Below are 13310 nucleotides of genomic sequence, written 5' to 3' on the forward strand. Positions count from 1 at the left end.
GAACTAATGCAATATACAGGTATGTCCAGATTTGCCCATGCAGTATCTACCCAACCATCTGAGACAACATTCAGACCGCAATAACTGGCTTTTTCAGCAGACACCACCCAAAATTGCTTTAGGGTGACTGCCAAAAGTGACATCACCTGAAGATTTCTTTTATGCCTTATAAGTGATATGAGTTGCACTAGTAATACATCCCACCTCCCAACAGTGCTTAAGATATTACCACCTCCCGTTCCATTCTGAAATAAAAATTCTGTAGCAAAGAAACCCGGGTGGTTATTTCCTTACCGAGGTTGATGCCACACACCACAGCAGCAGCAATGAGTGAGCCAGCAGATGAGCCATAGACCTTGCAGGCAGATTTGAGCAGCTCGGGAGCCAGCTCCAGGAGGGACTGCACCACCCCAACCTGGTACAGGGCAAGAAAGCCACTGCCTGAAAAAGATAGTGAGAAAGGGGTGCCTGAAGCCTGCAGATCCTCCACAGTCATCTTGAGGTCAAATTTCTAGTTTAATGTCACAAGCCGTCCTTCACCATGTAAACATCAAGCTTTTATCTCCTCTGCTTTCCTCAGGCTCATCTCTGGCTGCAGCTGAGTTCAGAAGATGGATTTTTTGCCTCTTTTAATGACAGATCCCAAGGTGTTTACATTCACAAGTTACTTCAGTTGCCTCCTGTTCTAAAGCCAGATTTTCCCTGGTCTAAACAGCTCCTGTAATCCTCAAGGATGGCCAGCTCCACTGCTCAGGGATGAGTCAAGACTTCCCTTTTATAACGAGTGATCCTAAGTCCCGTCAGCTGCCACCTGGAGATGGTCCCCACACTGCTGTGCCACCGTGCATCAGAACAGCCATGCAAATTTTCCTCTTTGCATCATGCTTTGTTCATCAAGGGTGTTTTTCTAAATTGGATTCACCTTCAATCCTGGCTTAGGCACAGCTCAGTACTGAGTGAGTAAAGGCTTGTATAAGACACTTAAAGCCAGAGGATGTTACACAAGGAGTGGATGTGGGCTGTTACACAGAGTACTGTGATAGGTTTGGAAATATCTCTTGTAATTGCTCCCTGTTGGAAACTTTTTGTCTTTGCCTGACTTCTGGATATGCTTTGGCCAGAAACCCAAGGAGCTGGATTTGCTGTTCTCTTCCCCCGGCTCTGTGCTTTGTAAGGCCCCAGAAGGACCCCCTGCAGTAGCGCTGTGCTCCCCAGATCCTGGGATACCGGCCCAAAGCGCAACTGCCTTCAGGCTGCCTCCATTAAAAATTAAAAACAGGGAAAAATTGAATAGATTTCTAGTGCCTTTTTTTTTTTTTTTTTTTTTTTTTTTGCCTTAATAACCTAATGCTGCTGCCAAAATGCAGAATAAAAATTGTTGTTTTAAATAGATTTATTAAATATTACTAAATAATGTGTCACTTATGTTGTTGAAACACATATGCTTAGTGTTTAATGAATAGTACATATGTTACCTTCAAGGTTGTGTGTCTATTATACCCATATGAATAATAAGGACATGTACATAACAACAGGCATGCTTAAGGAGAGACCTCTCATTCCCTGGGCTGGTGTGAAAGCCTGGCCAAGACACTGCAAGGAAACAAGACTGTCCCAGCATCCAGAGGAAACCTCTGCAATGCCATTCCCCCCTGTATCTCAAGAACTTTCCTTGTCCTCTCCAGCCACGGCTGAGTCCCCTCTGCCCCACTGGGGGCTATATGCTGTGTGGTGGGAGCAGAAACTCTGACCTCAATGTGTAAAACGCTTCTGGATTGGAGTTTTGTTGGTGGCTGCCATCAGCAGATAAGCATCAATTGCAAGTACTCCCGGATTGGTATCACCTGCATGACCAGGGATGCCCTGGGCCACAGGACAAGAAGCAGCAAGCCACCAGCTCATAAACCTATTGCAACATGATCTGGCCTGTCCCAGCAGTGAAAAACTGCTTTGCAAGAGGGTGTTTGCATGTGACCACTTCCTACTGCAGATATACAGTCTTACTGGATTCACTCTTCTACATCCATTCATTGTCTTTTCTGTGCTTGATTTTTAGCCCCTTGTCAGGTGAGTGTCCCACCTTCATGCCCCATCCCATCCTTCCTGTCAGCTCATTCAGCTGAACCATGGCTTTGATCTGTGTGATTCATGCCTCCAGATTTTGGGAAAGCCAATTTGTTCACTAAAAGGCACTGGCAAACATCTGCCAATAGAAGAAAGGTAAAAAGCATCAGCTTTCACTGCAACTGATCTGAGCACACAAGTGCATCAGAAGTACATAAGTGCACTTCATAAGTACTTACGAGCATCAGGCCCCCAGGGAATTAAGCAGGCATCAAACAGGAGAAGCATGGGATGTTCCTGCTTTGCTCAGTGCTTGCAGCTCTTCAGTTGCCAAGATGTGGAAAGCTGCAAATGATCCCATGGGACATGCAGGAATGTCCAGCACATGGCACAAGGCCAGCTTTCATGTAGGACCTGGACTTGATACAAAATCTCCTGGAGCTCCTCAGGAGTTCAAACGCAGATCCAGCTGACCAGATGTCATTCTCCCAGGCTCTTCTTTGGGCACTTTGTAGTGGTTTTTTCCCTTGTAGCTGCAATGAAGCAACATATTAAATGTCTACTTTTTTTTTTTTTTTTTTTTTTTTTTTTTTTTTCTGTTCTGGATGATCAAGGATCTTGAGCTGGATGATGAAGGACCTTGCAGTAGTCACAAAAAAAGTATCTATCTTTTCAAGAAGACATTTCTCCCATATATCTCTCCATGGGGAGATATACTGTGAGTGTGAGAAGGTCCCCATCAAAGGAAAGGAGTACAGCCCCACACTGAGCCAGGGCCAGTCCAGGAGAGGGGCAGGGGTCACGAGGCAGGATGGACAAGAGGATGAGGGTCCACGCACAGGAAGGACAGGAGACACCAAGACTGGCAGGGCAAAGGCAGCCCCCTAAAAGCTGATGACTCAGACCTGCAAGGACTTCATGCCCAAAAGCCCTGGGCTCCCTTTGGCTCAGGAGGAGCCAGGCTTTGGGGGCGCACCTTGGGCTTTGCAGCCAAGGGGTGCACAGCCACATCCCAGCATTTCCCCTCCCCCCCCCCCAAGCTTGCCATTAATTATAAGGAGTATCCTCAGGGGGGAGGCAGGGAGGCATGCAAAATCAGCCCTTACCCATTGCAAATGCTGAGGCCCCGGAAAGCGTCCCAGTGGACAGAAGACTACTTGGCTGACTGCCACGCTCCCGTGAGATGAAGCCTTGTCATCATCCTCTTAGTGACAGCGAATTTTGTATTAATTGCCTCCTTAAGTGCTAGGCTGATTTTCTAAGCCACCCTCCCCCTCCCGGCACCTGGCAAAGCAGGATTAGCAGGGCCTAACTACTTGGGACAGCGGGGTCCTGGGCATGATTTCAGGAGAAGCCCTGTGTGTGTGGAGCACCAAAGCCAGCGTTTGCCTGGGCAGGATCAGTGCCCAGATGGCCAATGCCCGTGATCCCAGGGATTTTCAGGAGAAGCAAATGCCTTAGCTTTTTGAGACCATAGCAGGGAGTTAAGGGTAGGATGAACATAATACCCAGAGCTGGAAACTGTTCAAAACTCTGGGGATAATAACTTGTCCTGCTCTAATGCCTTCTTTAATATCTTCAGTGGCCACAGGCAAGCAGTGTCTGTAATTTTTAACCAAGAAATTAAGCAAAGATGCTGGAGTCACTTGGGAGAAGAGACCTGGGCTACACAAGCCACGCCTGTCTTCACTCTGCCTTGTCCTTGGTTGGGATTTGGTTATTTGGGACCACAAGCCTGTTGTGCTTGGGGCTGAGAAGGTTTCACTTCTTGTTTCCCTGGCACCACAGCACCAGCAACCCCAGGAGGAGGTGATTTGGTTCATCTGACATCAGGAAAAGCACAGGAAAAGTGAACGGGAGAGGGAATTCATTTTTCTTGTTGGCATTTTGCCTGGTGGGCACATCCCACATGCTGAGGTGATGTCCTCTGGGAAGTCGGAGTGGATACGAAACCTACTCCTTCTTCACGCAAATACAAACCACGCCCAGCCGCGGGTGCAAAGCAAACAGGAGCACTGCGGCTCCTCCCGCTGGCCCCGCTGCGTCCCTGATACCAGCTCACCCCAGGCACAGCCTCGGCACCGCCCCAGGCACTGAGTGCCAGGCAGGTGACAGTGTGCAAACAGGCAAGAGCAGTTTCGGTTTCTCCAGCAGTAAATGTCACCTCAGGCTGGTTCCTGGCCAAAAGGAAACACTGTGCTGGCAACACTGGGCAGTGGGATTTGGCTGCTCTTTGAAATGTTTCCTTCAAGGCTTTGCAAGCAGGGGAATGGAACATGCAAGGCGGAGGTCTGCTTCCCTCTTGCAAGGACTTTGCTTCCCCAGATAGTTCTAGCTGGGGTTTTGCAAGGACGGAAAAGAGCAGCTACCCCAGGAGTGGAGGGTAAGTGGGGGGTGCTGCTGGGAGCCCATGCAGGACCATCCCCCAGCGTGGCACTGACCCCAATCACAGCTATCACCTTCAACCCACTGGAGTGTCCCACCACTTGCACACTGCCAGCTCCCAAATTTTGTCCCCTTCACCCCATGATGGGTCTGACCCTAGCATAGAGATGCTGCTGCCATTCCCACCACCCAGAGCACCAGCACTCTCGGCTCCAAGCCAAGTGCAGTGCCTTAATCCAGGTCCCTTCTTAGGGGTCTGGGCAAAGATTAACTGGGAACATTCCCCCTGATTAGTGTGTAATCTCTTAGACATTTCACATCTTCTTAGACATCATAGGTGAGACCCCAGCAGCTGTAGCTCCCTTGAGGACTAAGGGATTTACAACGAGTGCAGTTTCTGGGCCACTTGGAACAAGCTTTACCCAGGTCCTGGTGTCAGATCAATCTGCTTTTGTAATTAAATCTCCTTTTTCTGGAAAGGGAATGGCCATAAATAGACAAAACGGGAGGAGCGCACCACATAACTGCTGTAAAACTCAAATTATGTCACTCTGGGTTTGGCTTGAAAGAAGCAGATCACAACAGCTATAGCAAAGCAAACTTTATTCCATGTATAGCACATCTCCCACAGCCTTTAGACAAGCCTGGTTGTCACATAGGGATCAATTTATTTGCATTTTATGTTTTTGCTTTCTGAATAGGACCCATGGCAGAAGCTATAGAAATTATATTGTACATTCACAGACATGTATAGAACAGTAGGTAAATAAATACACATACACACACATGAACAAACCATGGGGTTCAACACGTGCATTTATGAGGGCCAAAAAGGAAATATAGAGCAATCTCAGACATTTGGGCTCAACAGACTAGGTTGCCCTCAGATCGGCTGGTTTAATCACTTCATGCTACAGTGGCTATTGTTGTGGTTTTCCTTCGCAGATTTAAAATTCACATCTCATGAAATCACACCACATCGAGGCCACCCACAGGGACTGTCCCCCATCATTAACGCGAACCCTTGGGTTCACAGGCACAGCTGATGTCAGTCCGGGCTCTCACAATTGTCTGTGCTGAACTCTGTTCTGTCCTGCTGAGACAAAAGGAAACGTCTGTGAGGTCCCATCCTAAACCAAGTCCATGCTACTGTTCTCCCCTATGGGTCAAGGAGGAATTTTACCCACACAGTCAAGGAGAAAAGTTGTGGTTATACCAGATCACAGCAATGTTGTGCACTATAGGCACCTCCTGGCTGCAGAGATGCAGCAGGCAGAGAGCAAACTGTAGCCCAGGTTGGAAGGGACCTCAGAAGATCACTGGATTCAACCTTCCATGGGGAAAGGAAGCCTCGATGAGATTATCCCACTCCCTGTCCAACAGCATCTTGAAACCCACCAATGACGGGGCCTCCACTATGTCCCTGTGGAGGCTGTGCCACTGACTGTTGTTCTCACGGAAAAATTACTTTCTTATAAAAATACAAAACTTCTCCCAGTGCAATTTATACTCATTCCCCCTGTCTGTTCCATGTGACTCCTTGTCAAAAGAGAGCCATCCTACAAAGGTAGCAACATTTCATGTATTGGCATACAGTGATGAGCCCCCCTCACAAACCTTCTCTTCTCTGGGGTGAAAAGACCCAACTCCTTCATGCTTTCCTCTCAGGGCAGGTTCTCCAGCCCTTTGATCCTCTCCATGGGCCATACTGAAGAAAGACTGTCCTGCAGGACTTCCAGCCTCCAGGAGCCTGTCCCAAAGCCCCTCCACTCCTTCATGGGGCACACACTGTCCCCACACTAGCAGCATATGGAGAAAACCAGCACCCTGTCACCCCCAACATAATCCATTTTGCCTGCCACGCACTTTCTTTGTTCATCACATTCAAATCCTAGCCCTTGCCCTAACTTGTTGCTGGCAGTTCAACCCCAGCCTCACTTCTCCTTACCTGGAGGATCTTGCTATAGGACAGCGGTGCAAATGAGTCTTCCAGATAGCGGGTGCCAAAGCCCATGATCCTGTTCACTGCCTGGTTACAGATGCCGGCCACCTTGGCGGTGAGGTGTACTGCAAAGGCAAACTGGATTTCTTGGGGGTTGACGTTGGGCCTGCTGGCTGTCATCTCCTTGCGGACATAGGCATCAGCCAGGTTTTTGAAGGAGCTGTAGGACATGTCTCTGAAGAACATCTGCAGCCATGCATCTTCCTTCACCTGTTTAAGAAACAAACAAATGCACACATTAAGAACAAATAACATGGTGTGTCGTTAGGCTGATGCCTTCACATCTCACTAAGACTGCAGATGAGAGAGGACAGACGGGCAGACATGACCACACCCAGTCGGGGAATTAGGACGTGCCATTTCCTTGATTTTACTGAGCATTTCCCTGCACCAGGGAAGTGTTGCACCGTTTTAGAGCAGTGATCAGCCCAAATTCCCCCAGCTCCATCCAGCTGACTGCAGTTCCCCTCTCACCTTCCTGTCCAGCTCATCTCCGGCACTCCGGAGCAGGGCCACGATCTTCCTGATGGCTTCATCTGTAGAGAGAACACAGTCACTCCCTTGTTACCTCCAGCCCTGTGGCTGATCACCATGCGTGGATGTTCTCAGGGCAGTGCAGCTTTTTAGCCCCTCTGACGAAACTTCCCAAGCAAAGCGTGTCATCCTCCAGCCCTGGAAAACCCATTTCAGCCTATAGCTGAACACCTTGTTTTCGTCAGTCAGGAAAAACAGCCCCCTGCCTTTGAATTTGTCCCTCCCCAGATCAAGCCCTGCTGCTGAAAATCGCCGCAGTAGGTTCATATGACTCTTTGAGTTGTATTAAATGCCAAGGCAAGACTGAAGCAGGGCTTGGCATTCAGCAGGGCTTGGCATGAAGCAGGGCATTCAGGCTCTTCATGGGGATAAATCCCATGTTACTGTTTTCTGTATATGCAAAGGGCAGCACTCACCAACCCCATCGGCACCACCCAACCTCAGCAGCTGCTCGCTCCCATGCTCCCGGTTGCTTCGGCTCTCACTGCCTTGCACAATCAGCCCAATCTCCTCTGAGACCCGCGTGTAGTAACCATCCGGCTGCTCTGCCTCTGCTGGAAGAAGAACACATGTTCAGAATCAGGGATTTTTCTTGGCCAAATCACTAACTGATAGAAAGGGGAACACAGACACTGCTGGCATGGTGCCTGTGTCCACGCAAGGTCAGCACATGCCACTGTGAACCATGCGCTGTGTTCCCTGAACTGTAGCTGAGCTTCTGCAATGGCCCCAAACCAACCAGGCTTTCACAAAGATCCCCTGGCAAGCTTTTTGGGAAGTGCTCAGCATGGGGATGAGGGTGTCACTGCCATGGCAGCTCCCACCCTTCCCTGCAGCAAAGCAAAAGCAACAAGTGATGGCCCTTAGGTGGTTTCAGATTCAATCTCTGGTTTCAAATGCGGATTTAAACTAAATCATGATATCCCTCATTTGCTACAGGGGGAAAACCTGTGCACAGATAAAAACTGTGTATGGATAAAACCTGCATACAGATAATCACTATGGAGCAGGTTGCATTAACTGGCTGCACTCATGAGTCCCAGCAATGATGCAAGCTGGTGCACCTCACCCAGGGTCATCTTCAACATGGGCAAATTTGTACTATTCGTGGTGCAGCAAGTCAAGTGTGAAGCCCTGCAAATCCAATCCCAATGCCCCATAAAGCAACATGTGGGCAATGCTTAGTAAGGATTAGAAACTAGCACTCCACACTTGCTGTTGCTTTCCCCCCCGAAAAAAAAACAGCTGAGGTCCCATTGGTGAGGGCAAGGGTGGGGGTCCCACCTGGGGGGGCTGGTCCCTGGACATGCCGCAGGGGCAGGCAGCTGGGGCGCTTGGCCCTCACCCCTGCCTCACCCCGCTCCTCCTCTGCATGCTTCTTAAAGGAGAAAACCCTCTTGAGGCTGGGTCTCCTCCTGGGAACTTTGCCCAGTGGTGGGGACATGCTTGAGTCGGTTCTGGGTTTCCTGGCTCCTTCTGTTTTACTGCTGTAAGGAGTTTTGGCATCTTTTTCCTTTGCTTTCTGTCTTGCATTTTCCTTCTGGTCCTCAGGGCTCTTCTTAAAGAGGAAATTTAAGAAGCTTTTGAACCAGGTGCGCTGGGTTTTGCCCTGAGAGGAGATTTTTGTGCTTTTCTTTTTGGTCTCCTGTTCCTCCTTTGAAGCCTCCCCAGGAGCTGATGCTTTGCTCTCCTCGAACAGAGCCTGTTCCAGCTCCAGCACCTTGGGTGCCTCTTCCTGGTCCTTCTTCAGGCTGAGCTTGGCACATGAATACTTGCAGAAGTCGCTCTCTGACCTTTGCAGCCCCAAAGCCTTCCTCCCTCGCCCTCTGGCTCCCTCTTGAAGCCTTTCCTTTGGTGCCTGTGGGTTCTCGCAGCAACTCAACGAGCGCCTGACATAGATCTCCAGCACCTTTTTGGCCCCTTGCCTGTCCAGTGAGAGGATGGTCCTCGACAGCTGTCGCCCTGTGTCCCATGGCTGCTGCTCTGCAGCCAGAGCCTGCACCTTGCTGTGAAGGAAAACAACATTTTCAGCCTGGTTTTGCAGTCAGATTGAACATGATGGAAATCATCACTGTTTTGGCTAGGACTGCAATCCAAGAGTGCTTTGGGTGTCCAAGGGTTCTTCTGTTCCAGGTAAATGATCAACCCCTTTTATAGTTGTTATTTAAGTGCTGTTTATGTAGACAGCACACTTGAGGTTTTATGATGGGCTATAGACACTGCTAATCAAGGAAGTGAAACTGCATGGAGGGAAGGATAAGCTGAGCAGGTCCCAGAGGGGCTGCCAGGTTTGCACAGGTGTAACCCAGACACCATGCTGCTGCATCTTCCCATTGCAACATATTGCCATACTACAAAAAAAAAATAAAAATTAAACAACCTCTAAGCCCAGATCTTTGAGCATCTCCTTTTGAAACAAGGGTTGCTAAAAAATTAAAACAGGACCAGCCACTCCTGTGCTTTGTGCTGGTTCTGCACCCTTCAGAGAACCAGACCCAAACCACTTTCCCCTGCTGAGTGGCACATGGAAATCCCACATGCTCAGCCGTACAGACCACCCAGAGCTGCTCAGTGCAGATGAGCAAACATAATTCACAAGCACACCTGCCCACCACAGGTCGGCCATTTTTTTGGATCAAGAAGACAACTTTCATTAAACCAAGGCAACACCAGAGCCAACCAACCACCCAAGCTAGCACTAGTAATAAATCATTCAAATAGATTTAATCACAGCAGAGCAACAACCCTGTTCTGCTTTGACTGATTCCAGCCCCTTGGCCACATCATTCTTTATCTGCTCTTTTAGTATTTACCTTTCCATCAGTATTTCTGTCCTTCTAGACATATGTCAAGACAAGCTCCACAGTAGTAAGCACTAAGGGTGTTCAGGCTCCCTCGGGAGCTGCCTATTTTATAGCCAGGTTGATGACCAGCTGACTCAACCCTATTTTTAGCAGCCACTCAGGAGTGCGGCTGGCACTTCCAGGTGCGTGAGTTTCACCGGAGAGGAAAACAATTTCCTTCTGATAGCCAGCAGCAAAATAGCATAAAACATTCATGTCACCTGGCATAAGCACTGGCCTTTGAAACCAGCTATCTGAGCCAGCTGTTTGGTGGATTTTACTTGTTTATTGTTTTTATTTTTCTTTTGTGTTATGGCCTAAAAGGGCTTTTCCAGGTTGTTTCTGTAAGGAGAAGCCACAACTTTTTCAGGGAAATGGAGGCTTAATACAGCAACCAGATCTCCCCACTCACACCCCAGGGAAGCGGATGTCATGGGCTGATGTATGAGTGCAGACACACTTGGGCACAATGCTAACAAGATTTCTCCAAATGCCAACCATGAGCAGGCTGCAGTGTCCTTGAAACCCACCCTAGGGTTCTTCAGACAGCCTGCTCACCTACCCTAAAAAATGAAACAGGACCCGCTTTGTGATCCAAATGCTTTGCACCCACCTTGCTCCCTGTCAGCCTTGTCCAGGGACAGAGCATCTCCTGGGGTGAAGCTGCAGGGCACAGCTCTGCACCTCCAGCATCCACCAGCCCCCAGGACAAAAAAATCTTCAGTCTTGGTTACACCAGATTCACCTGTACCAGTTGCTCCCTCCGGCAGGCTGCTGCTTGCCATCTTCATTGCTATTTTGCCATCTGATGGCAATATTTCGCACTGCAGCTTACAGCAATGGTGCCACACATGGATGCACTTGCTGGGAGGTGGCAGTGACCTGCGTGACTGCTAGCACTTTGACTTTGGAAAATCCCACAGTGAGATTTCCTTGTGAGCAATGCTTTGTTTTCTCCAACTTTCAGCTAGGATAATATGCTGTCCTGGTCTGACAGTCTCGATGGTCTTTTTGATAACTGATCTAGCTTGCAATTCAATGGGTCCAGGATTATTTTCCTTAGTTTTCTTTCTACAAACTTTCTGGGCCATAATTTCTCACTGCTTGAAGAAACGCAGCCCACTTCCCTCCTTTTCTCCTTAGCCTACACTTATGATTCAGCCTGGCATTCATTAGGAAATACCCAGCTCTGTTTTCCAGTATCAACATCACCTGCTGATAAATAATTAATCTGCCCATTAGGAACCCCATGGCATATGACCACTATGGCTGAGAAGGACTTTCACAACCAATTTTGTTTGCTTTTTCCCTGCAACATCCCCATAACAAACAGCCACATCTACTCTGGCAATGGAGCACAGTTTGGCCATCTTTTTTTTGGAGCTGCTGGAGATATCCAAGGCTGAATCTACATGCTGGCCCCATTCATGGAGGACTTCTCATGACTAAATGGGGAATCATCACTGACTTATGACCTCTTACAAGCTTTTCCTCTTTGTACCTGTATTCCTGGACACATCCTGGAGATGGGCCACCCAAAGCAACTTTAGGGAAAATCTGGACCTGAAATGTGATTCAGGAACCAGACCTTTACGCAAGTTCAGGCCCCTTCTGAGATTTAGGACATGCTCAAAACAAATGGGACAGATGCATATGAAAGAGATATTCACAGGAAATGTGAGACAAATCAAAAGTCCATTCCCAGAATTGAGAGGAAAGATCTTAATGTCTGGATCCAAGTTTGTCCACTTTTCTCAACAAAACCAGGAGAGAATTATGAAAGGTCACATCATGGAGGGAGTGTGCAATGCTGGGGTTGGTATGGAGATACAGCAGGAAGGAAACTGGATTATTTAATAGAATAGAATAGAATAGAATAGAATAGAATAGAATAGAACAGAACAGAACAGAACAGAACAGAACAGAACAGAACAGAATAGAATAGTTCAGCTGGAAGGGACCTACGAAGATCATCTGGTCCAACTGCTTGACGTCTTCAGGGCTAACCAAAAGTTAAAGTATGTTATTTAAGGGCACTACCAAGATGCCTCTCAAACACTGTCTGGCATGGGGCATCAACTGCCTTGCCAAGAAGCCTGCTCCAGTGTTTGACTGCCCTCACAGTAAACAAATTTCTCCCAGTGTCCAGTTTGAACCTCTGCTGGCACAGCTCTGTGCTGTTCCCATGCATCCCACAAGTGCCAACCAGGGAGCAGAGACTGGTGCCTCCCTCTGCGCCTCCCCTCCTCAAGGAGAGGCAGAGAGCACTAAGATTGGCTCTTGGCCTCCTTTTCTCCAGTCCAGACAACCCGAATGCCCTCAGCCTCTCCTCACAGCACATGCCTTCCAGCCCTTGTACCAGCCTCACTGCTCTCCCCTGGACACTTTCAAGGACCTTAACATCTTTTTCATACTATGCGCCCCAAAACTATGCCCAATATTCGAGATGAAGCTGAACCAACATTAAAATGAGGGAACAAATTCCTGAGGTGAAACTGCAAGGTGCTGAGGGTTACAATGTGCTCTGGAATGAAACCCCCCAAATTTCTTGGCAACAAGGCAAACAGAGGCCACAGCTGGGGAGGCTGAGGCTGGACATCAGAAAGAGCTTCCTCTGCGAGAGTTGTCCCACCTTCACATGGGTACCCCTGAGGGGTGGGGGATCACCAGCCTTGGAGGTCTTCAAGATTTGGATAGCCAAAAGCATGTCTCACCCAACCAGGTGTTGGTGGCAGTTGCGTTTTAAGTGAGAGGATGGCCCACGGACCACAAAGGTCCCTTTGAGCCACAGCTAACCACCTGGGCACAGAGACGTCTGCAGGTTTGGACCTGAACCAAGAAGTGAGTGTTGAAGGCAGCCACTTCTTCCCACACAGGGCATAGTTAGCAAAAGGACACAGCCAGCATGTGGCATCCTCATGGCCTCAATGGAAGCCTCTCAGCCCAGTTGTGCAGTGCCTCTATCCAAGAGGTTGGTGGGCACCAAAGCTGGTGGGGGACACCCACCTGTGTGTCACCACCCCTGAACTACAGCCACAGCTGAAGTCTCCGACTCGTGTGCACTCTCCCTCCTCACACGCCCACATCAAACAGCCCCAGCACAAGCAGCAGTTACAGGGCCGTTAACCAAAAAGGATGGATCCTGTTCCAGGAAAGCAGTGTGCTTACAGTCATCCCACCTCTGCTTATTGCAGGAAGAAGAGCAGTGGCCACATGCTCTAGGATGGACAGACACAAATACTTCCTGGAAGCTGAGAAGCAGCTTGTCATTGCAAAAGTGCACTTTGCTTTTTGCTTTCCAAGATCACTCCAGCGTGTTGTTTGCATTTGGCAGCTTCCCAGGTTTTAGAGGAAATCCCCATCCAAGTCCAACAGAATCCTTAGTCATCACTGGAGGAACAGGTGAAAAGCAGCAACATGTGTGCTCCCTGTGAGCACAGCACAAGCACTGGGGTCACCACCAGTTCCAACAAAGCCACCCA

General features: G+C 48.8%; 1 protein-coding gene across 6 annotated transcripts; it reads right to left on the reverse strand.

Moving 5' to 3' along the window:
- Window positions 1-5035: 5035 nt before the first annotated feature.
- LOC311423485 (uncharacterized protein) lies at window positions 5036-12929 on the reverse strand. 6 transcript variants are annotated; one of them, XM_084497515.1, is made up of 6 exons: window positions 12835-12929; window positions 8270-8991; window positions 7402-7539; window positions 6926-6987; window positions 6398-6661; window positions 5036-5542 (listed from the first exon to the last, which is right to left on the reverse strand). In XM_084497515.1, the coding sequence occupies exons 1-6, from the start codon at window positions 12912-12914 to the stop codon at window positions 5498-5500; spliced, it is 1311 nt and encodes a 436-aa protein (XP_084353641.1). In that variant the 5' UTR covers window positions 12915-12929; the 3' UTR covers window positions 5036-5497. The 6 variants fall into 6 exon arrangements, with proteins under 6 accessions (XP_084353641.1, XP_084353640.1, XP_084353644.1 ...); XM_084497514.1 differs by having other exon boundaries at window positions 5036-5545; XM_084497518.1 differs by lacking the exon at window positions 12835-12929 and adding an exon at window positions 9799-11679 and having other exon boundaries at window positions 5036-5545; window positions 7402-7536.
- Between the last annotated feature and the right edge of the window lie 381 nt (window positions 12930-13310).

Source organism: Aythya ferina (genome assembly GCF_964211825.1).
Source record: "Aythya ferina genome assembly, chromosome: 25".
In the NCBI taxonomy this organism is placed as follows: Eukaryota; Metazoa; Chordata; class Aves; order Anseriformes; family Anatidae; genus Aythya; species Aythya ferina.